A 26068-nucleotide genomic window follows, 5' to 3' on the forward strand; every position below is an offset into this window, starting at 1 on the left:
AGCCTATTGAGGAGCACAATCTAACACTAACCTCCAAATTCCTTCTCGCAATTGAGCATTCATTAGTTTGACGGAACAAAAGCAGGCATTCTCTATTATAAAGCAGAGGTCAAAACTGGTGGCTGTGTTTTGTTTGGCCTGCAGAGTGTTTAAATATTGAGAAATTTCACATAAAAATAAGGATTTCCGGCTTCTCTTGGAAAATGGGTAGAGCTGACGATTCGGGGGCTACTAAGGAATAGCTGCCCCTCCAGAAGGAGGTGCCCTCTGGTTCATCATCACAACCTGAAGTCTTACCCCAAGCCTGCTGTGGGCACTGATGCCACTCGCCTGGTCTCTGCAGGAATCCCAATCAACAGAGCTCTGCTCTGCATTTCTCTCCTTTAAAATGGGGAATGGATTAGCTAGGCTGCCGCTATCATTTGCTGCTCCCTTAGAAGAAAGTCAGGAGAGAATGTGCTCCAAGAGGGCAGTTTTCTATCCTGCCCCTGGCACCTGTTACAGTAAGTGCCTGATATGTAATAGGTGTTTGTTACTTTCTTCTTCCATGGATGAATATGTAAAAGACTAACTCCCGAAGAGAGTATAAAAAAATCTATCTGCTCACTGGCTAGAAAGCCTGGGCTTGTGATGCTTTGGCAGCTTTTTGAGTTACCACTACTGCTCCCTATATCTTTTCTTTATTTGAAATTCCAAGGGCAAATGTGTTGATGGTTTTCTAGGATTTTAATGGAAATTAAGATAAAAACCAAACAGCAATAAGGAGAAGCTGCCCCTGTTGTCTTTCAAGTTTTCCTTCAGAAAGGCGGGGTGATATTATTGAAAAGCTGCAAGTTCCATGGTACCCATGGAAATAGGTAGAGTGGCTCTTCTCACAGGCAGACAATGGTGTCAGCTAGGACACCTGTGATGATGCTGTCTTATGGGGCTGCCATACTTTCTGGTTCCATCTTGGGGGCATTGTCAAGTGAGTGTATCTATGCTAGAAGTGCTCAGCCCTCAACACCTGACTAGATAGGGCCTTCTTGTTATTCCTCTGGTCCTTTGAAGACCAAGTGCAAATGTGGTAGGATGGTTGGCATAAGGACCAGGGGATAAAATCCCACTGAACATCACCAGGCTGAACAGAGTCATGAGAAGCCTCTACTGGAAGTCGTTGGCATATAGTAGAGTGCAAGAGTTTGGTTATAATCATTAGATATCCTCAGTCCTTTTCTGAGAAATGAGATCTCTCAATATCAAGGCTAGAGTAGCTGCTGGTATATAGTACACACTTGATAAATATTTGCTAAATGGGACTGGGGATGTGGCTCAAGCTGTAGCTCGCTCGCCTAGCATGCATGAGGCACTGGGTTCGATTCTCAGCACCACGTAAAAATAAAGATTGTGTCCACCTAAAACTAAAAAATATAAATATTTAAAAAAAAATATTTGCTAAATGAACACCCAGCAGGGGTTTGGTGACACAGATTGGGCTCGAATTTGAGGTGCACAAGTGGGATGGAAAGATTTTAAAACTCTATTCTCTTTAGCTCTAGGTACATTGTGCAATCTTTCATTTCTGAGGAAAATGAAGCAACACCATTATACTTATCCCATGAATGTTTTGTTAAGACATTTATCAAAATAATGCTGAAGCTTGCAGATAGAATGTTCTTTAGAAATGTTAAAGTCAATGTGACGGTTTGGATGTGAGATATCCCCCAAAAGCTCACATGTGAGACAATGCAAGAAGGTTCAGAGTATAAATGATTGGGTTACTAGAGCCTTAACCCAATCAGTGAATTTTGAGTGGTAACTGAAGGGGTGTGGCAGGAGGAGGTAGGGCTTTGGGGTCGTGGCTTTGGAAATATATATTTCTATCTGGCAAGTGGAGACCTCTCTCTGCTTTCTGATCATCATGTGAGCTGCTTCCCTCCACCACACTCATCCACCATGATGTTCAGCCTAATCTTGAGCCCTGAGGAATGGAACCGGCTGTTTATGGACTGAGACCTCTGAAACCATGAGCCCCAAATAAACTCTTTCTCTTTTACAATTGTTCTGGTCGGGTACTTTAGTCACAGCAGTGAAAAAGCTGACTAAAATAGTCAGTAATTAAAATTTTCTCCTGCTGGCCTCCGTGACAGAAATACTGAGGATTAGGTCATTGAGGGGTTTGAGGCCACCAAACCCTAAAATTCCTTTTCCCATTCCCATTGCCTGGCTCGTGTCTATAGGCTCCACATCTAACTTATAATCACAGCTTCTAGATAGCCCACTCTGACAGCCAAATTACTGGGTGTTCCAATTACTATTGCTACAAAACAAATTACCCCAAATCTAGTGGTAGAAAACAATAATTTTCTTATACTCACAGATACTATAGGTCAGGAGTTCAGACAGTGGAGGTGGCTTGTCTCTGCTCCAAAATATCCGCACACTCATTTGTAGCCTTGATTAAGACTTGAAGGTGAGGATCTTGTGTAATTCAGAGTCCCACGTCTCACATATCTGCTGGTGGGTGATGGCTGCTTTGGCTCAGCTGGGCTGTCAGCTACCATGACCATAAATGGCCTGTCCCTGGGCTACTTTGGATTTCCTTTTGAGATAGAGCCTAGCTTCCAAGAGTGGGCATCCTCCAAACACTAGGTTGAAGTTGTATTGCCTTTCATGACTTGGCTTTCTATCATATAGCAACACTTCCATAGTCATAGGCCCAACCAAATTCAGGGAAAGGGAACAAAGACCCCACTTTCAATGGCAGGTGTTAAAGTCATAGTGTATGCATGAGTGTGGGATGGGAGATACTGTTATGGCCAACACTGCAAATGCAATCTGCTGCGATGTTAGATGGGTTTCCCAATTACCTTGTATTCAACACCACTGACTTAAAAAAAGAAAAAGGAAGCTTGTCTGCCTCTCTCATTTGACAGTAACTTCAGTGAGGGAAGGAATTGAATTGTTCACCTTTGTCTCTTCTGTTTCTAGCACAGTGCTAGCACACGGTGGGCATTCAACATATATTTGCTGAACTGAATTGAATAGCAAGGAAGAATCAGGGATTCCTGGGGCCTCCTCTCATGCTGGCTATGGTAGCATAAGGGAATTCAAAAAGTGAGGGGAAAGTGCCAAAACACTTTGCTGGGGCCCAAGGCCATTCCCTGTGAATGTATCCTGTATGACAGGTGACCCGATGCTTTCTGATGCCTCCCAGGCTATGTACAGGAAGTAACTACAGGAATCATGACAGACTTCATATTTTCCTTTTCTTGGTGCTTTTTGCAAACATTATTTTATCCATTCCCCTTATATCTTTGTGCCATAAACATGGCAAGTACAAGATTACATAAGTGGAGATCTGTTTTTTTATGTACATACACCCATCTGGTAGAGCAGAGAGGACCCTAGACAAAGAGTAAGAAAGCATGGCTGTCAGTCAGAGCTCATTCACTGAGTAGAAGCTGTATAGTTTTGGCAAGCCAGCTCATTTTCCCAAGCCTTGGTATTTTTGCCTATCATGTGGGTATTTTAAAAAGGCAGGCCTGTCTATCTCACAAAGTTGTTTTTGGAATAACACTATTTAAAGTGTAAACCAATATGCAGATATGAGATGCTATTATTATAGTAGTTTTTAAATATATTCATATGCTCTTTAAAATGCCTCCATTTGAGGGCTGGGGTTGTAGTTCAGTGGTGGAACGCTTGCCTTGTATGTGTGAGGTACTGGGTTTGATCCTCAGCACCACATAAAAATAAATAAAATAAAATTATTGTGTTCATCTACAACTAAAAGTATTTTTTTAAAAATGCCTCCATTTGAAATGCGGAACTTAATTCTCGGGTCCTTAAACGTGGATCAGACTTAGTGATCCGTTTCTGCTGTCTATGCACCGTGTACTAATCAACCGCACCCCTGGAGCAGCTTCAGGGATTCATTTCCAGTGAACTGACTGGGGCAGAAATGATGCGATCTTGGCTTCCAAGGCAGGGTCACAGAAAGGATAGCTTCATTCTCTCACAACATTCAAAAGTCAGTTATCATGTCTTGAGGACACTTAAGCAGCCTGTGGAGAGGACCATGTGGATGGAAGCAGAAGGCCTCCCATCAGCCACCAGCACCAGCTCGCCAGGCTTGGGAATCACCTACCTTGGGAAGGGGCCTCTTGGCCTCAGCTGGTAACTACAGGCCCAACCAACATCTCAACTGCAACCTCAGTACAGACCCCAGACTACTTCCCAATTAAATTGTTCCTGAACTCCCAGCCCTTAGAAACTGTGAAAGACAAATTTTGTTCACTCTTGTTTTAAGTTACTAAGTTTCATGGTAATCAGTTACATAGCAACAGATAACTAATACATAGAAACATGCTTTACCAACCAAATGATAGTTTCTCTGATCATGTAATGGAGTGGTTTTGACCCAAGCCCTTTTTACCTGTTCCTGGTGACTAATAACATTTCTGTGGGAGGTAATAACATTTCTGTTAGCCTGAGCAGATAGACAGGAGATAGTTTAATTCTGCCATTTCCTTTGAAAACAAGCCCTTACTTAGCCAGGACTAAATTGCTTTTTGATAAATGGGAAATAACAACAATAAACAAAACCCAGTAGTAACAATACCCAAATGGCTAGAAGCCAAAGCAAAAGTGGGAGTCAGGAGTCTGGGATCCCAAGAAATTGATTTTAGTGCTGACTGAACACCCTCCAATTCTGGGCTTTATTCTCGTCTACTATGGTAGTGTTACCCCTGAGGGGCTCTGCGTTGGCCTCTGGAGCCTCAACCCAGTTCTTTCTTTCCTGTACAATGGGGCCCTCCATCCAACACTCTCACATAGGGTCATCTTTTCAAAAAGGGAAGTAATTTTGCATTTAGCCATCACATTTTCTGCCACAGGCTCTGCCCTCCTCCCCCAATCCTTTAATACATCTGCAAACCAGGCTGTAGTTGGGTGTGGTGCCTAGGAAAGTGTTCTCAAGGCAATGGCTAACCAGCTTGTCTAAAGAACAGTCTGCACTGTCACCTTCTTAACTACATGCATTAACTCCCTTGGCTACCTGGTCCCATCACCAAAACACCAGAAAGCCAGTAGTTATGATCAGCAAGTGGTCCAGATGCTAAAGGCTGAGGATCTCTGGTCTGGCACTAATCCTGGTCCTTGGCAGGGCTTGTCACTCTGCCCTTTCTCCTCTCCACATAATCTGAAACAGCATGGGAGTCTGAGCATGAGGCATGAACTGTTCAGCACCTACTTAGAGACACCTGCTCGCCTGAGAAGCAGCAACTTTCCATCTGCTGCCAACTGTTAGTGGAGCCTTCAAAGAATAACATTTGATCCCTTCCCTCTGCCCAGGAAAGATTTTTTGAGGAAAACACATACATTCATTTTATAAAAATTCGCTTATTTAAAAGGCATGACTTGTCCCCCAAATAACTTATGGTCTTCTTTCCTAGTTCATTAATTGGTTGGACTAACCCTGGAAAAAGTAGCTAACAGATTGGCTGATGTTTTAATGGAGCCTCATTCCAGTCTTGCCCCAGATTGCATTCAGGGGTTTGTGAAGGCAGTGCGGCCACTGCAGACATAGGCGCTGGCCGCAGAACAACACAGGCGAGCTGTCACACTTTGTTTTTCTGCTTGTTAAATCCGAATGCTCCTAATTAGTTATCCTGCCTGCTAACGCCTGGGTGGACAATGGCACAGGGCTCAGAGCTGCTGAGAGGCTATGAATACAAGTTCCTTGGGCTCCTGAAGCCTGGGGACTGGTGACTGGGTTGTGGGCACTGAGGCGCTGTTCCTGTGGGCTCTGGATTCAAAGATGTTGGCCCCAGTATGAATAAAGGTCATCACCTGTTACTTCTTTGGTGAAAGGGCAGCTGTGCTGAGTGCCCACTTAGGCCCAGCCTTTGTCCACTGACTCTGAAGAGTGCCTACAGAGAACAACATTCTCTGATGATGTGTTTATTTGTTGGGACAGGGCCATGCAAAATAATTGATATAACATCCTTAAAGAATTCAGCAAAGTATGTTTTCAAAAAGTGGCCTTGACATGCCTTAGGCATCGACTTTTGGTGACCCTACTCACTAACTAGAACACACTGTGAAGCTGCTGAGGTGGGACTGCTGTTTGTAGTATTTCTGTTTTGACAAATGATTAGGTCACACAGGTGACAATTTATAGCTCTCTGGGTATGGGACTAGCAAAAAACTTAATGAAGAGTTAGTTCAAGAAAGTTTTAGTGGGTGTTCATAAAGTTTGCAACTTTAAAAACGCACTATTATTCTGACATATAAACAGCAGAGATTCATAGAAATAGAAAAAGCAATCATGAAATTCATCTGTAAAAATAAGAGACCCAGAATAGTTAAAGCAATCCTTAGCAGGAAGAGTGAAGCAGGTGGCATCACTATAGCAGACCCTAAACTATACTACAGAGCAACAGTAACAAAAACAGCATGGTATTGTCACAAAAACAGAGTGGTAGACCAATGGTACAGAATAGAGGACACAGAGACTAACCCATAAAATTACAGTTATCTCATATTAGACAAAGGTGCCAAAAACATACATGAGAGAAAAGATAGCCTCTTCAACAAATGGTGCTGGGAAAACTGGAAATCCATATGCAACAAAATGAAATTAAACCTTTATCTCTCACTATGCACAAAACTCAACTCAAAGTGGATCAAGGACCTAGGAATTAAACCAGAGACTCTGCGTCTAATAGAAGAAAAAGTAGGCCCTAATCTTCATCATGTGGGATTAGGCCCCAACTTCCTTAATAAGACTCCTATAGCACAAGAATTAAAAGCAAGAATCAATACATGGGATGGAGTCAAACTAAAAATTTTTGTCTCAGCAAAAGAAACAATCTGTGGGGCTGGGGATGTGGCTTAAGCAGTAGCAAGCTTGCCTGGCATGCGTGCGGCCTGGGTTCGATCCTCAGCACCACATACAAAGATGTTGTGTCTGCCGAAAACTAAAATATAAATATTAAAAAAAATTCTCTCTCTCTCTCTCTCTCTCTCTCATCTCTATCTCTTAAGAAACAATCTGTGAGGTAAATAGAGAGCCTACATCTTGGGAGCAAATTTTTACCCCTCACACATCAGACAGAGCACTAATCTCTAGGGTATATAAAGAACTCAAAAAGCTAAACACCATAAAAACAAATAACCCAATCAATAAATGGGCCAAGGACCTGAACAGACACTTCTCAGGGGATGATATACAATCAAACAACAAATATATGAAAAAATGTTCATCATCTCTAGCAATCAGAGAAATGCAAATCAAAACTACTCTAAGATATCATCTCACTCCTGTCAGAATGGCAGCTATTATGAAGACAAACAACAATAAGTGTTGGCGAGGATGTGGGGGAAAAAAGTACACTCATACACTGCTGGTGGGACTGCCAGTTGGTGCAGCCAATATGGAAAGCAGTATGGAGACTCCTTGGAAATCTTGGAATGGAACCACCATTTGACCCAGCTATCCCTCTTCTTGGTCTATACTCAAAGGACTTAAAAACAGCATACTACAGGGACACAGCCACATCAATGTTTATAGCAGAACACTTCACAATAGCTAAACTATGGAATCAACCTAGATGTCCTTCAATAGATGAATGGATTTAAAAATGTGGCATATATACGCAATAAAAGAGAATAGAATCATGGCATTTGCAGGTAAATGGATGGAGTTGGAGAAGATAATGTTAAGTGAAGTTAGCCAATCCCAAAAAACAAATGCCGAACGTTTTCTCTGATATAAAGTAACTCATAGTGGAGTAAGAAGGGGGAGCATGGGAGGAATAAATGAACTCTAGATAGGGCAGAGGGGTGGGAGGGGAAGGGAGGAGGCAGGGGGTTACCAATGATGATAGACTGTGATGGACATCATTATCCAAAGTACAGGTATGAAGACACGAATTGGTGTGAACATACTTCATATACCACCAGAGGTATGAAAAATGTGCCCTATATGTGTAATGTGAATTGTAATGCATTCTGTTGTCATTTATTTTAAAAAAATCAATAAAAAATAAAAAAGCAGAGATTCATTACCAAATTGTGCTATGTCCATATGTGAAAATGATAAAATGAACCCCATTTATATATAAAATCACAATGCACTAATTAAAATAGTAATAATAGAAGGGAGATCAGTAGAGTAGAGCAAATGGACCAGGGAGAGAGAGCAGAGGAGAAAGGGAAGGTTCTAGGTAGTGAGATTGATTAAGCTTATTATGTGCATGCATAAATATGGCTATATATATATATCTATATATATATCTCACTATTATGTATCTTTCAATGCCCCAATAAAAAACTTTTAAAAGCAATTTTTCATTTGATATTACTCAGATGAACACTTGTAATTTTGTTTTATTTAGGTGCTAATGTTAAATTAAGTTCCACTTAGAGGGATAACTAGTGATCTCAGGATAGTGTATGCAAATATATATATGTATGCATACATTCATCTACCGATCTACCCACCCAGCCTCCCAGTGATTTACTGAACATTTACATCTTCCATGAATTATGTCAGTTGTTTTGTGTAAGTGTTCATTGCTTTAGAATAAAACAAACATCTGGGACCTAGGTAACTCTAAAAAGGTAGTGTGCATTTGGTTACTTCTCTTGTCTTGGCTCTCAGGTGCTATAGGTCTTTCCCTTTGGCATCCTTCCCACTTTGCAACCCTTTATTCCAAATTCTAGACTTTTCCTTCCTTTCCTGTCATTAAGACTTATCTGTTGAAATATTTTCTCCTGAAATATCATGTTATGTTTTCAATTTATTAACAAGACAAATGAATCTGTGCCAAAGTAACAATTTATTTTCTTGGGCAATATATATTATGTTAAGTAGAATATAAACTTCTTAACTTTAAGGAAGGGCCTACTTTGGAAATTCAGGACTCTGAGAAGGTGAATAATGGGAAAATCAGCCCGCTAGATTATCTCACAGAGGTGTGTGTGTGTGTGTGTGTGTGTGTGTGTGTGTGTGTGTGTGTGTAGCTGAGGTGGTGGGCAGTGGAGGGAGTAGGTGGAGAGGGGCTACTCTAACCAACTGCCTCCCCCAAGGGACCATCCAGTATCCTTTCTCTTGAATCATGTATAAATAGAATCATTCAATACTTAACTTACAAATGCCCCAAAGGTGAGTAACACCAGAAGAGTTAGTCATTAATATGCATTTTAGGTTTTGTTGCAAGAGCACAGGTAGACAGAATTTAGAAGTCAATTTGACCTTTTCTTTTAGCAAGTAGAAGGAACTCTAGAAGAATTCTCCTATCATTTACACAGTCCAAGGAATGACATATTAAACCAAGGTTCTGATTTGCACCATAAGAACAACTAGAACTCTTGAATAGTAATTTACATATACTGGTAAAATTTGGAACCTCTTTATCAGTGGTAAGAGAGCCAAAGGGACATGAGTAAGGCATGGTTTGTTATACACTCACTGTGGAAAGGGGAAAGCTAAGGCACTAAGGGTATGTTCCCACTGCCCCTCTTGAGCATATCTTTTTATAGAATTCCTGACCTAAACTTTCCCACTGATTTGTGATAATGGTGGAAAGACTGAAAATAACCAAACATAAATTCTATTCTATTTCCCCTTCTCAAAGCATCAAACCAAGGAAAAGCTCTCAAAAGAAGTTTCCCCGTTAAAAATATGCACCAATACATGACCATTTGTTCACATATGGTTAGTGATTTCCTTTATAAGTAACTGCTTTGTCATTTCAAAAACCCACTATGCATTCACACTTCCTGAATGTTTCTGTTCATAAGATTTTATTTTACCAAAAAAAGGGGATTTTATTTTACAATTTAACCTACCTTAGGCAGAAAATGTAAATGTTAATTTTATATTCAAAGTGTACAGATTGAATATATTCTTCTAATATTATATACTTTATACAACAGAAATTTATCTGGAATTCCAAACTTAAGAAATGAGTGAATCAAGCTGGTATTCTCAGGAACTTCTCAGATTTGGAGACCCTCCACCTCTCTAGGCTGCTTTCTTGGCCCTGCCACTAGGCCAGAGGGGTTCTTATCTCTATTTCACATGTGATGGCTAAATGCTGCCAATTGTTCACAGTAGATAATGACAATGTACTGTTGAGCTACTACCATTTCCATGTGTATGCTAGTAATACACAGAGAGCAATTTAGTTACTTAACATCCAAATAAATTTTGCCAATAACTGATGCTCAGTGAGCAGTAGCCAGGTGACTGTGGTTCCCAGAACAAATGGAAAGAATCTCCTTTACTAGGTAATCATCAACCCTTGCTATTTATTTCCTCCTATCCAAGTGTGTAACAGTAAGAAAGAATACATGCAAAGAGGGCAATAAATTCAAATAATGAAAAGCTGGGGGAAATTGTCTTGACTGTAAAAATAGATGCATAAAAGTAGCTTGTAATCTTCAGCCAAATTGAGGACTAAATCTATTTACTAAAACTTTAGAGACTATTATTTATAAATATGAATCTGGAGAAAGACAAGAAGGTGGCAAATTTTTTTGGCACCAAAATCCTTTCAGCACCTTTATGTATTATTAGTGCTTTGCATACTATAATACTTTCAAGTTCTCTACCATATTCGTTAAAGGTTTACCTTTTTTTCTTTTTAAAGAAAAACGTTTGCTTTTGAAATCAAAAGTAATGGAAAAATGTACTCAAGAGAAACTTCTAGAAAGGAATCTGTGCATTTAGGAAGAATATTTGTATTGTCATTTTCTATGATTCTTCAAGCACTTGGTTTAATTTATCTTCTTTTTCCCTTCAAAATCTGTACATGAAAATTCCTTTTTCTACAGTTATTTTACAAGATAGAAAAATCTGCTCTTATAGAAACCTTTGGGAGTGAGGAATGAAATCAAACAGGGGAAAATAATTTATTCTTAAATTCCTGAAGCTGAAACAGGATGACAAAGCAGCTAGGGAGATGTGAAAACGGCCCAGGGCCTCGAGGAGCTGGTGGTTGGGTCAGGAAGGTAGGGTTTCCTGCTACCATTGACTAGCTCTTTCACAAAGCAGAAGGATTTTTTTTTCCTTTCCCTCTCCTTATGTTCTTACTCTTATGTGTTTTCAAGATCAGTTCAAACCTAGAAAACATGCTTGTCATTTACCCAGAAACTGAAAGAAGATGGGGTAGGGGGTGCCCTTCAGTGCAGATAGTCAAAATGCAGACAGATCAAAAGCTAAATCCAATTTAACCCACCTCAGGCAGAAAATGTAATTGAATTAAACTTCCTCTAAATATGATAAGTTTGGGGCTCTTAAGCCAGGCACAAAGACCTGGGTTAGAGTGAGCTGCTCAGTAAATGGATGCATTGAGCTCTAGCTGCCCCACCCACGGGGAGTTTGATAAGCTGTTGATTGCCTCTATCACTTTACTACCAGGCTGAAAACTGATTAAGCTGCTTATGGGGCTCTGGGGGCTAATGGCCTGGCCACCAAGAACACCACCAGCACTGATTTAAGCAAGCTGCTTGGCACGTATGGTTTGATTATTATAAGGGGAAAAAAGAAAAGAAGAAGAAAAAGACAGCAGGGTACAGGAAAGCCTTAAAAAGCAGGTTTTATTATTCCAAACGGGCACACACTACTTTGATACCCTAAAATGAATATGGAATTACTCTGATTCTTTCTCTTCATCTAATATCAAAACTCGTTTCTGAAAGGCTTCCTCAAAGAGTATTCACTTTGGAGCCACCCATTCTATTTTAAACCACCTTTACAAGAATGTTTGGTGCCTTTAAACCCACTTCTCAAGTGATAGAGTCTGGGTCCTCATACTATGATCAGACAGACTGCTAGAAAGTAACAGGAAATGCACATTGAGTGTTTCAGCTGATTACTATTCTAGGAACACCACAGCATAATTGTAATTAAAAATATACCCCTATCCAGTGCAGCCAGTGCAGTAAAGCTTGCTTGTGCAGTAAAGAACACGCAGGACTGAAGGAGTTGGAGCAAACAGATATGTTCCAGTAGGTTTGAATCTGACACATGAGTGGAAATTAAAGCCCCAGGCTTCTCTCAGACCTCTTCAACTAAATGTTCTAAAATTATTTCTGTTATTTAAAATAACTTTCTTGGGCTGGGGCCGTAGATCAGTGACAGAGCACTTGCCTTGCACGTGTGAGGCACTGGGTTCAATCCTCAGCACCACACAAAAATAAACAAATAAAATAAAGATATGCTGTCCATTTGCAACTACAAATTTTTTTTAAAAAAATAATAAAACAAAATAACTTTCTTACCTGCAGAAGGACAAAGAACACAAAAGTCTTCATTTTTTTTTAATGAAAACACACACACACACACACACACACACACACACACAAAAACACCTTAAAAAAGAATTTCAAGTTTGAAGAACACCCAAAGGATATGAACACAGTTTTAAGTGGATCTCATTCCTTCTGGGTGAAACAACCAGAGAGGAAAACAACAGAAGATCAGAATCACAGTAGTTTGAGATATTCTGAAAGTTGTCACAATTGCTTTTTAACTGACTATTGAAAGAATCAGTACATATATAGAAGGAAAGTAATGTTTTCATTTAGTGTCTGACAGCTTCTTAGGGAGTAAGATGTTGATTTAAATGATTAACCAAAACTTAACATACTCAAACTTAGGGCTGGACACACAAAACCTTAGTTTCTTCCTGGCTGCAAACCTGGTCAACCATTAAAAGGACATGTACTAACAAAAGTATAAAAAATGATTTGACTCTTAAATGTTCTGTTGTGTTTTATTAAACTTTAAAAGTCATTCATCTGTTTGGCTTGAGCACAATCATTGGCTTAACACATGCAATCATTAATTTTTTCATCTTTTTTCTTCACATTAAAAAAAAACTGAAATAAAGTCACTTGCCAGAAAATTCACCCTTCTAACGTAAACAACTCACTAATTTTTAGTATCCATGATTGTGCAACCACCATCACTTATTCCAGAACCCTTTTATCACCCTCCAAAGAAATCCCACATCCACTAGCAGTCTCTGTTTATCCCTCTAGCTCCCCAGATCATAGCCAACACTATTTTCTGTCACTATGAATTTGCCTATTCTGAATATTTCATTTAAATAGAATCATAAAATACAAATGATTTCTTATCTGGTTTCTCTCACTTCACATGATGTTTTCAAGGTTTGTCCATGTCATAGCATGTATCAGCACTTCACTCCTTTGTATGGATGGATAATATTTTATTGAATGGATAGACACATTTTGTTCATCCATTCATTAGCTGATGAACTTTTGGTCTCTCCCAGTTTTTTTGCTGTTATGAATAATGCTGCACAAAATAGTTTTGTGCGATTTTTTATGTGAATTTATGTTTTTAAGTCATGTCGGTATATACTATGGGGAGGAATCACTGGGTCATATAGTAAATCTATGTTTAACTTTTTGAAGAACTGCCAGCTGTTTTCCAGAGTGGCTATACTACTCACATTCCTACTAACAATGCATGAGAGCTCCAGTTTCTCCACTTTCTTGCCAATAATTGTTATTGTCTTATAGTATCTTTTTATACTGTTTTTTCCCCTCCCATTTTGAAAAGAAATTAAGTATTAGGGATTGTGATGAACATGACCCCAGTGATGGCAGGACTCGGTGCCAAGACCATAATCAACAGACAATTCCCTAGAAGAAAATGAAAAATGCAATGGCCCCTCAGCACTTACCTGCTGCAGGTCAGCCAGGGAATACAGGTGGATCTGTTGAAGGAGGTATTCTCTGGGGAAAATTCTGAAAAAAGGGCAGATACATAAGTGAATTGTGTTGCCGCAAGACACCTTTTCTCATAAGTTTCAAGGTCTTATTCAAGAATTCTTATTCTCTGACTTCTTGCCTTTCTACCCCTACTCTCCAAATCTTTTTTTTCCAAATCTATTAAGAAACTCACAATAATTTCTTTTCCTCAAATATTTTTCTAACATAGATCCCAGAATGAAAAGAAATGGCAGTATGAGTTTCATTGTCATTGTTGTCTCCCTCTCCCTCTCCCTCTTCTCCTTCTTTTTTCTTGTGGTCCTGGGAATAGAACTCAGGACCTCACACATGCTAGGCAAGCACTGTACCACTAAGCTCCATCTCTAGACCTGGTCTTTCATTTTTACTGTAAATACTACAAGTACTGTGAAATGGTCTAGACCTGAGGACTAGGGCATTAGTTTTCCCATACCAGCTATGTCCCTAAAAAGCTGTATGAACTAGGGCAAGTTCCCAAGCCCCAGAAACTTCAGCTTCTGCACTATATAATAAGGGTGACTGAAACTGAAATCTCTCCAAATATATTTCTAGCTGTAATACTGCATACCTAAATTAATTTCAGAGTTTAGGAACATTGGATTAACAACCCACATGTATGTCAGAACCTTCTATGGTTTTCATTAATAGGGAACTGTGGTACTGATATCACATTAATGAACTATCCTTTAAATGTATAGTGATGGTAATATTTAAAACCTAAGTGCAGATGAGAATAATGAGTGTTACTGTTTGGATTTGGAATGTCCCCCACAGGCTCATGTGTTGAAGGTTTGGTCCCCAAAGCATCAGTGTTCAGTAAGGCTGGGAAGTGATGAGAGCTGTATCATCAATGGATTAGTCCATTGAAAGGTTCAGAACTGAAAGGACTGTTGAGTGTTGGTGGAAACTAGAGAGGTGGGGCCTATTTGGGGGAAGTAGATTACTAGGGGCACACACTGGAAGAGTATATCTTGTCCCTGGTTCTTTTCTTGTTTTCTCCCTTTGCTTCACAGTCAGCATGAAGGGGGCAGCTCTGCTGCACCATGCTCTTGGTCATGATGCTCTGCCTCACACAGGCCCAGAAACATGGAGCTGAATGACTATGAATCAAACCTCCAAAACCATGAACCAAAATAAGTCTTTTCTCCATCAATTTGTTTTTTTTTCCAAGATTTTGTCATAGTGACTAAAAGCTGATTAACACAATTTAAAAAATATTAAAAAGGGGCTCTCAAACAAAGTTCATATCTTTGTTATTGTCAGTTTACTGCATCTGGAGAGATGACAGTGTGTGAACAGGAAAAAAAATTGATCTGGGGATAATGGTACACATCTATAATTCCAGTTTCTTGGAAGGTTGAGGCAGGAGGATTACAAATTCAAGGCCAGTTTTGGCAACTTAGTGAGTCCCTGTCTCAAAACAAAAAATAAATACTTGGGTTCAATCCCAAGTACCTAGCATGTACTAGGCTCTGGGCCCTGGGTTCAATCCTAAGTACTGCAATAAATAAATAAATAAATAAATAAATTTTAAAGAAATGGATAATGAGCAAGCAAAAAGGTACCAAAGTATAGATAGTTGTAAAATACCACACATACATGAAACTCATGGTGCTGGCATTTTCTTTGTCTAACATGTTACTATGCAATTATCTTATTATTAAATGAAAAAAAAGCCAACTCATTCAGTTAACGTTTATGACTGTCCATTACATGTCAAACACTATGCCAGTCATTAGGGGGACATCTGTGAATAAGATCTGAGTTCAAGAATCAGGAAGCCGAGTAAAGGCAAGGCATAACCTGGATATAGAAGATGGTAAGAGTTGTGCATGGAGTACATACTTCTGGACTGATACAACATGTGGATTATAACCCTGGCTGTCTATTAGAATCACTCAGGGAGCTTTTGAAAATGACAGGGCTTATATATGTGTAGAGCCCAGAAATCAGTACTAAATAATAGAACAAAACAACCTCCATTTGCAATAACACATGACAAAGATGATCAAGAGACCTATTCCTATGGCACCTTATAGTGTTAAGCACTAAGAACAGCAAGAGAAGCCCACTTTGGGCTTGGCACTCAACACACATCATTTCATTCAGTCCTGACAATAGTCCTGAACATTAAGTACAAGTTCTGTCTCACATATGAGGAAATGGGCTCACAGGCATAGACTGATTTGCCCAGGGTCACAAGCTGGGATTCAAGGCCAGGATTTCTGAGTCCATAGGTCTCCTTCCAGTTTCCTAGGGTTGGGGGTGGAAGAAGGAGGGAGGGAGGTATGAGTTAACCATCCTATTTAGCTATAGCATGCATATCTCTTCCAGATATATGTTTGTTACTGTTTAGGCCAGTAGCAGTATAGTCAAATGACTTTTTTGAAGCAGTCAAAATGCACTTTATTGTGCCCTCTGAATTCAGTAGGGGGATGGAGAGACTGTAGGCAGTATACCCGACAAGGTCTTACTTGTTTTTAATGACAAGTAGTGAAAGAAGTGGGGGATTGGTAGACACAAGAGGCTTTTGGAAGAAGAATTAACAATGTTTAGAATGGGTGAGGAGAAAGGAGTTGAAGGTGACTGAAGTAGGCTGGTGTGGGTGATAGAACGGTGGTGCCATTGGCCAAGGGAGGGCAGATTGTCAAGGAAGAGGACAACCAAGTAGAGTTTTATACATGCTGAATATTGAGTGCTTGCGTAGGGGGTAACAAGTATGGATGAGTGTGTGAGGGATGCAGAAGAGACAGGGCACTACTGGCATCAGCATACAGGGACAGCAAAAGTAGTGGGGATGGATGAAACAGACCAAGAGAGAGTTAACAGGAAGGGGACTGAGCACGGACAAGGGTCATCTGTTTTTAATTTGTTTACTTTACAATATCCAGAACTATCTAAAAGTATACTTTAGTGGTCTTCAACTTTTCTCATGCTTGAGAAATACATTTTGCAAAGAATCAGGACTGGATATGTATTTGAGTGTCTAAATGTCCTCTTTATGTGTAACATGTTCACATCTTTATACCCTTTATCCAGCTTCATTCAAATGTTCACATCTTATATAGCCATGGAATACTGGTCAAAACTCAGATATTAATTATTATGTTTATTATATTTACACTTCATTCAGATTTCATCAGTTGTTTCACTAATGCCCTATCTCTGTTTCAGGATTCAGTCTGGAATATAACAGAACATTTAGATATTATTGTTTTATTGCTGTTGTTGTTGAATGTATTAAAACATTTGCAAGGCAACTTGAGACTCAAACATATGTGCAGAAATGGAAACCGAGGACAGTCTTTCAGAGGGATTCTGAGGGTAGTAGTATACGATGTTCAAGTATGGGGGACAGGGTGATTGGGAGTACATGAATGTGAGGAATAATCTTTTTGAAAGGTAATTGATAATGAAAATCCTTAGGTAGAGTAAAATGAAAGTGATGTGGTAGCATACTAAGAAACAGCAACATTGTGATTCAAATAAGTGGCTGAACTGTCATTCAAGATTAGCTCCTACCTCTTCTTTTGGTTTTCAGGAAGACAAGTCAGCTGGACAGAGTCACAAGGGAGATGACTGAAATAATCTATAGCAAGGACAAATGGAAGGCAGCATATCTGTTAGGTTTTGCTACTTAAAATTTTCTCTACTCTAAAATCTCTACAAATTTCTAAAATGTCTATATCTTGTATGTAGAATACAAGAATTATTTGCAAATTTACAAACCAAATCCTACTGGCATGCCCTTTATGCTCTAGATAACTAGGGTACTAAGTTATCCAATCAAACAAATACTTACTGGGTGCCTAAATAAGCCAGGCCTGTGTCAGGCACTGGAGATGGATTCTTCAATGCACATAACTGATGAGCAAAAAAAGAGACTTTCCAATTCCTCCTTTCTGGGTCCTTCTTACTTCCTAACATTGTTCATTATTGTTTTCACAATAACTAACTCACTTTGAATATGGCCATCTCTAATACTCCTTCAACACTATTTGTACAGGTGAAGTTAGCTATATATTTATTTAATGTTGCTAAGTGTGTAACTATATCTCATGTATGTTTATTTTCCCTCTCCCTTTCCAAGAGCTTCTAAGTCTCTCCAAGAACACTTTGTCTACTGTCTCCCTTTATCACTCTTCAATGTCTAGTACCATAATTTATATGAGGTTGATCATGATAAACACAAAGAATTGGAAAATGTAATATGTGCAGAGAAGATAAAGGAACCAAGCTTATTGTGTCTGGAGAAGATGTTGTGTCCAAAAGATTTAGTGACAACCATTAAAAAACAGACTTTTAAGATAGATAATGCCAATCAGCTCTTCTCCCTGGAGGAAGAAAGTTGTAGCATAAAAGCACTGAAGTCAAATGGAAGAATAAATTTCCTGAGAGGGACAACTGGGAAGTATTAAACTGTGTCTCTTGTAGTGATGATTTTTAATGTAAATAAAAGAATAAAAGAGTTTTCTGCACCTATTTCGAGGTAGGGTCATGCTCTTCTGTCAGAGGAGGTTACAGTTTCTAAGGCAGAGCTCACTGTCCCTTGTTTCTCTTGTCCCTGAGGCAGACTGAATTTGAAATATATTCTCTGAATATCTTCTTCAGGCAGGCCAACCACAGGGGTAGGCAGGGCAAATAGGGACATAAAAATCAAATTCAGGAAAAGGTTGAGCATGGCAACTTCATTTTTTGGTGACCCAGGGCTCTTCCCTGCTGTGAATTAAGTTCTACAAGTTGGCCCATCAGACAGGAACCCTTGGTGAAATGGACTAAACAAGCTGGGATTCCCTAGGCCTCTTCTTCAGAACTCTGATTAGTAGAAGGGGTTGTGAGAAACCTGAAGGCTCAGGCCTGTTCAGGTAAAATTAAACTGCCGGAGGCAGATCTGACAAGAGAAATATGGGGCTCCCAAGGGACATAGTCACTTCAGGGACCCTTCTGGGGAGCAACCATTCATGTCTGGGATGCAAAGCTTGGTGTTCCCTTAAGATAGTCATGTCTGCAATATGATTGATGTATGTACATTCCATGTATGTATTATATATCAAAATGCATTCTACTGTCATGTATGACTAAAAAAAATAAATAAAAATTTAAAAAGATAGTCATGTTTGCATTAAATTTACTATTAGTGTATTCAGTAAAGAATGGGTGATTACTTTTATTCTCAAAAAACACTTGTGATCAGTTTATCTTCCATGAATTTAATGCAATATCTGTGACTTCTCACTGTGGTTAAGAATTTAAAATAAGAACCTAAAACTAGCACATATTTCATTGCAATAAATAGATGCTGCATTCATGGCATGTGCCAGGCAGTGTGCTGGGCCCTCATGGACTTAGGAAAGACATAGTATTAACATACAGACATCTATGCAGCATGAGGGAAGCTGGCGGGACACCTGATTAGGAAAGGCCTCTGAGAACTAAGAAGCTGAAGTTGATGGGAATAAGTAGGATACATTCTAGGTCGGGGGAGCAGCAGGGATAGGAGCTCATAGGCCAGGATGAGTACAATGCTTGGGACAAGAAAGAACTATATGTGTGCACCTATTTGAGAAGGCACACTGCAGGAGGTGAGCTTAGAAAATTAGGTTGTAACAAGCCATGAGGGGTCTCCAATGTCATGCACCAAGATTCTACCCCCTAAAAGATGAGGTACACCCAAGTGTCTCAAGCAGGAGAATGTGTTCAGCTTGTGACTAGAAGGATAGAGGGTACAGAAGAAGAGAGTGAATAGAAGATCTCTTGGTTGGAGGGATACATGAGAAATGATAAAGGCCTGAACAGAATTAAAATAGTTGCCCCAGGGTTGGAGACACAGGCCTACCATCAGAGAGATTTCCATAGCTGAATCTGCAGATCATGTTGACTAATAGAAAGTAAAAGCCAGGAAGAAGCCTGGGGTATTCACAGTGGTCTAGGTAGGTAAAGTGTGAAAAGGCCATTTTGTATGCTGGCATAGGAATAGCGAAGAGGAGCCATCTTTTTGGGAAAAGGGTAGCTCCGTTGTTGGGAGAGTAGACTGGAATTGTCTGTAAAATGTCCAAGTGGAGTCACCTGAGTTCAGGGAGGAGATTTGTGTGCCCCTAGCCTAGAAGTTCTAGGTGAAGCCAAGAGACTAAGGGAGAGGCCCGGATGGCACACTGGGAAATGAGAAGACTGGACCCTGGCCAAATGGCACCATTTAAAAAGTGATGGAGGAAGAAGACTGGAAAGTGTAGGATGACAGTGAAAAGAAAAAGCAGAAGAGCTGCATCATGGAAGCCATGGAAGAAGAAAATTGCAAGAAGGAAGGGGGTCAATGGCATTCAAGGCAACTGGGAGGTCAAATAACACAAGGAAAGCTCTCATGACGCCTGGAAATGCTGCAAGATTTGGAAAGGAGGAATTCATCAATAAACTCAGACAGCAGTTTCAGAGCAGGAGGAAGGAAGCCAGACTGCAGAGGGGTAGGAATTGTGGATTATTCTTTTAAGAAGTCAGCTTTAAAGGAAAGGAGAGAAATTGGGCCATCACTAAAGAAAGATGTAGGATTAAGAAAATGTTTCTTTTTTTAAAGATGGGAGAGACTTGGGCATATTTATATTCCAGAATAAAGAAGCTAGCACAGAAGTGAACCTGAAGACAGAGGTAGGAGAAACTGATAGAGGCTGGCCCTGGAAAGGCCTACAAAGGAAATGGAATGCAGACCCAGCTGGAAGCTCCTTCAAATACATGTTTGCAAACGTGTGTGCACACGCACACATACACACACAGTATTTTCTTAATTGAAATGCCTCAAATTTTGGTAAAATGTTGTATAAAAGGTAATTACTAATTTCTCCAAAGTAACCCCCAAACTTCAACATATTAGGACCCAAAAGCTGCAAACTCACTGAAGGTTATCTGACTTAGCCATCCTTTGGTAAATAGGATCCTTGCTGCAAAAGGTCACTGTCTTTTGTTTTCTGATGAGGCTGCTGTGTTTAGGGCTTTCTATGCATTAAGTGACCTTGCTGAACCACAATCCTATTAATCATCAGATCTGGCAGCATTTCTACAGCGGACCAACCATGTACAGAGCCCCGCTCATGCCGGTGCAAGTTCGTCTGGGCGGCCCTGACACCCAAGCCAAAGGACAAAAGAGATAAGGAGGGGTCAACTCCACACTTCTCTCATCCATCAAAGGAGATCACATCACTGGCAGGTGGCATTATCAAGTCTCCTGGTACCAAAGAACACTGAAGAAAACTGCTACAGGATCATGAAAATCAACTAGCAAAATCATTTTCAATGCCAACATTTTCTATTTTTATCATGTTTAGAATTGCCTGACATACTGGGAAAGTAACTTAGGCTTTGTTTATAGATTGGTCTAATGAGAAAGATGAGAAAAGATGAAAATTAAAAAGGAAAAGGGTCATATATGATTCAGAGTCCTATAGTAGCTAGTACTTGGGGTTAAACATTCAGAGATAATTGCCTATGAAATAAAAGGCAGTAGTCTTAACAAAAAAGGTAAAGGGATCTCATTCCATTTTGTTCTATGTATTAAGTCAAATAAATCAAGACTCATTTAATGTGACCACTTTCTGAAGACTTTGACCCCATTCCCACCAGCCCCTGATGGTCATGAGAAAAAGGGGATGGGGTCAGACTCTGAAGAATGTAGATTATTTGCAAGATTCTGTTAGTTTTAATAATACACATCACTGTTTTCCTGAAGCTCAGTTCTTTCAGATGTAAAACTGGTACTTAAAGACCCAATGATAAAGTGGAAAAAAAATTTTTGTAATGAAAATATTACAGCTTAGACAGGCTTTAAAGAACAGGCTCACAAAATACACACACACACACACACACACACACACACACACAATCAAACAATAAATAACATAATACCCAGTGCAAACCTCCAGGATTTGATTCTAAATGATAAGGGTCTAAAACAAGAATATGGATATACAGATAGAGGTGCATAAGGAATAATTTTAAAAAGAAAACCATTTATTCACATAGTATTACTGTGTTTTTAAAAGAATATGTGCTCCAGGGCAGGTAATTTGTATGGAGTTGAGAGTGTCACAGTCTCTCTCCTTTCGAGGGCACACATACCCCCACCAAAATCAGCAAAAAGCACTATGGAGCATCCCCAGGGAGATGCAATTTTGTGTTCTTGATAGGAGCTGCAAACTCTCCCTGAAATAGTTACATTAGGCTGGATGTGGATAGGACTCATATGTCCAGCCATGCTCTGAGCTAATGGAAAACAATTTTAAATCAAAGGCAGATATTTCGATAGCAACTCACGTGGAAGAAACAAGCTTCAATCATTTCTCTAGATACCTCATTTTGCTAATCTCATTGGTTAGAAAAGTGATGAGATTGCACCAGATATTATATCTTGGCAGTAGTTATAGGAAATAAGGGTCTCTTACCTGCTTATTCAGAAATTGTGCTTAAGTTTCTTAGCAATAATCTAAAGCCTAGAGTAGAAATACTTGGGAAGTAATTTTGGTAATGATAATTCTGGAGTCTGATTATAAAAATGACAACTTATATCCTAGCTGTCATATATCCTAGCTCAAATTCTTAAATATTTTTTTAACAATAGCAGGAACCTAACACTTTTCCTATGATGAGATTTTTCTTGTCTCAGAAAATGAGTTTAAATAATTTTTGTGTATTTCTTTTAATCTTGGAATAGCACAAAACCACTTCCTGAGTTTTTTGAAGAATTTCACAGTAAAAAGCTATATATGTATATAGCTTAGTAAAATTAACATATATAATCTCTTCAGATTTCCTTCTTCAGAGTTTATTAATCAGTTTAGCACTGAATGGCACTCTTTTGTGAACAGCCAGTAGCTCCCTGCATGTGTATGTATGTATGTGTGTGTATGTGTGTGTAACACTGGCCAAATAAGACCTCTGAAGAAAGTGAAGGAAGGGGAGGAGCTGGCAGGAGATGAGGAAAATAGATGATTTGAAAACCATGCTGCTAAAGGTCATCCCAGAGAAAATAAATTTTTGAAGTAGAATGAGAAGAACAGTTACTTTAGAAAACATAAAAAATTACATCCTATATTTTAGTAGTTTCTGAGTCCTGACAGATTCATGCAGTTGATTTGGTAAGGCTCCTGCCCCAACTATAGCTAATGACTTTTCAAACTGACTAACTTGAAAACTAGTCATAGAAGCCTGGCTAACCTTAAATCTCCCAGAGAACATAAAGAGTTGTATTCATTTTCTGAGCTTAGAGGTGTTATGCATACACTTGAAGTGTTAATCATCACTAGTCTTTAATGAAAATAATTCAGCAGAAAAAGAAAAAAATGATTGCCAAAATGGGTTTTTCTTCTAAAATTCAATATTAAGCCGACTTTGAACATTTTGATTTCAGATTTTGGTTATAAGATATTCCGTATATGTGGTTCAGATACATACAAAGTCTAATCTATGTAGATTTTGTTTTAAGAATTACCACCCTAAATTGGGCATGGTGGTGCATATCTATAATCCCAGCAATTTGGGAGGCCAAGGCAGGAGGATTGCAAATTCAAGGCAGCCTCAGCTACTTAGCGAGTCCCTAGGCAACTTGTTTCAAAATAAAAAATAAAAAGGACTGGGGGGCCAGGGTTGTGGCTCAGTGGTAGAGGGCTTGCCTAGCATGCATGAGGCACTGGGTTCAATCCCCGGCACCACATAAAAATAAAAACAAATAAAATAAAGGTATTATGCCCACCTACAACTAAAAAACATATATATTAAAAAAAAAAAAAGGACTGGGATGTAGCTCAGTAGTAACATGCTTCTGGGTTCAATTGTCAGTACAAAAAAAAAATTACTGCCAAGTTCTTCATAAATTAGTCTACTAAATTAAGCATATTTGGTTCACAAAAGCATGCAATATTTTCTATCAGATAATTCTTCCACCTAATGTATCTAACTTTTGGGGAGCAGTGAAAGGAGGAGATGTTAACATGAAAAAATTCTGCCAGCTCATTTATTATTAGATCACTCATGCAATCTTTTGTTGAGTATGCTGAATAAAAAGCTTCATTTACTCCAAAGATCTATGATAGGTAGGTATGCTCACACATCAAAACACCATTTTCACTTGGTGATTCATGATGCTGTAGACAAATATTTACTGATATAAAAAGATGTTCACAATATACTAAATAAAATGATTAGTTTCAAAATTGTAGGTACAGTGTGAAACCATTTTAATGGGTAGAAAGCATTTGCAGAGAAAAAGGTCTGGAAGATGTACCAGAGTGAAAGGATAATAGATAGCTATCTTCATTGTATTTTCTATGATGAACATTATCTTCTGCAATAAGAAAACAAAAATCAGTTTCACCAAATTGTGTGGGCAGAACCTTGATAACAGTATTTCATTTATTTGATCACTTTATTTGACAGGTATTTATTAGCCCCCACTCCATGTCAGGTACTGCTCTCGGCCCTGGGGACACAGCAGTGAGTAACACAGAAAAAGAGCCATGACCTGTGTGACTCACATCTAGTGGGGAGAGCAAACCAAAGCATCCACATCTATACACGATTGCCAAGAAAGGGAGACAGGCAAAATGAAATACTATGTTATATGGGGATAAGCAGGGAAACAAGACAGGTGCAGGGAACAATTTAAAATAGAATGGTCAAGGATGTTTCTTTCAAGTGATGGTTGCCTAAAGATTTAAAGGAGTTAAGGAAGCAAACTCTGCAGTTTTCTGAAGAAAAACAAGTATAGAAACCCAAGCAGGAGCCTTTTTGGTTGTGCCCAGGACCAACAAAAAAAGGCTGGTGTGACTGGGACAGAAGGAATAAGGGGGAAGTGGTGGGAGGTGAGGCAAAGAAGTAGAGGGGAATGAGGCTCTGTATGGCCTTGGCTTTTATGTGGAGTGAGAGGTGAAGCTATCAGAGAGTTTGGACCAGAAGTGACAACATCTAATTTACACATGAACTCTAGCTATAGTCTTAAGAACAGATGGAGGAGGTGGGGCAGGGATACCAGTTGCTACAATAATCCAAGAAAAAAACGATGGTGGCTTAGTTCCAAGTGGTAGTAAGTGGAAGTAGTAACGAGGTTTTGTATCTAAAACTCACAGGGTTCCTGGCGAGGAAGGTGTTTAGCCTGAATAATTAAATCAATGGAAGTGCCATTAGGTGAGATGGGAAAGGCTGCAGAGGCAGGACAGTTTGTAATGGGAGTGGATGGGGGATATTATGAGGAGGTCAGTTTTGGACTATTAAGTTTGAGATGTTATTACACATCCACAGAACATTTTAACCTTTGGACCTAGCCTCACCTCCAGTGAAGTCACTAGAAAGATAGTCTTTCTGGGGTAAAAAGGGAAGGAATAGGAAAAGAGTCCGGGTAAACTGAATGACTTTTATGGGGACTGGTCTAACAGCTGAGCAAGTTGCTAAACTTTGCTTGAAGAAAGAAGAAGCAACAAGAATTTGACAGGACACAAACATATACAACACACACACACTTTTTTTCCTCTGGCATTCGTCACAATAAAGTTAATTAAAAATGGTGGTCTTTGTGATAGAAATTGTTCATTGCTTGGTAAAACTAATAATTTGGTGGGAACTCAGGCAGGATATAATCACAGTTTGAAAGAAAATGTGAGACAGGAAAAGGTGGGTTAGGAGGTAGAAGAGTCACTTTTAGTATTTGTTATGGTTTGGATGTGATGAGTCCACCAAAAGCTAACATGTGAGACAATGCAAGAAGGCTTAGAGGAGAAATGATTGGGTTATGAGTTTTAACCCAATCAGTGAATTAATCCCCTGATGGATTAACTGAATGGTAACTGAAGGCAGGCAAGGTATGGCTGGAGAAGGTGGTCATTGGTGGGTGTGGCTTTGGGTATATATTTTATATCCGGTGAGTGGAGTGTGTGTGTGTGTGTGTGTGTGTGTGTGTGTGTGTGTGTGTGTGTCTGCTTTCTGATCATCATGTGAGCCACTTCCCTCCACCACACTCTTCCACCATCATGTTCAGCCTCACCTTGAGCCCCAAGGCATGGAGCCAGCTGCCTACAGACTGAGACCTCTAAAACCATGAGCTCCCAAATAAAATTCTTCCTCTACAATTGTTCTGGTCAGATATTTTAATCACAAGAGCAAAATAGCTAACTAAACAGTATTCCCTTCAGATTCCCAAGTCAAACTGTTAAGTTGCTTCAAAATGATCTAAGCCAAAGATGAAACTTGACAAACATGTAGAACCAAACATTCCCTAAGAACTGACACACTTCTGCTCTAAGATACTGGGAAAATAAGCTTC

The 26068-nt window shown here is 39.4% G+C and overlaps 1 protein-coding gene across 6 annotated transcripts in view; it reads right to left on the bottom strand.

Annotated features, from left to right (window-relative positions):
• The window catches only part of Plekhm3 (pleckstrin homology domain containing M3), a 215109-nt gene that overhangs the window by 95915 nt on the left and 93126 nt on the right, over positions 1 to 26068 (bottom strand). For 4 of the 6 annotated variants that reach the window (XM_040294802.2, XM_005335121.5, XM_078017906.1 and 1 more), the window contains exon 6: positions 13707 to 13770. In XM_040294802.2, coding sequence (XP_040150736.1) covers positions 13707 to 13770 — 64 coding nt within the window. Of the gene's footprint in view, positions 1 to 13706; positions 13771 to 15945; positions 16027 to 17295; positions 17363 to 26068 lie in introns of all 6 variants that reach the window. The other 2 variants (XR_013424270.1, XR_013424271.1) reach the window with 2 other exon arrangements.

The sequence above is a fragment of the Ictidomys tridecemlineatus genome, chromosome 7 (genome assembly GCF_052094955.1).
Source record: "Ictidomys tridecemlineatus isolate mIctTri1 chromosome 7, mIctTri1.hap1, whole genome shotgun sequence".
Taxonomy (NCBI): domain Eukaryota; kingdom Metazoa; phylum Chordata; class Mammalia; order Rodentia; family Sciuridae; genus Ictidomys; species Ictidomys tridecemlineatus.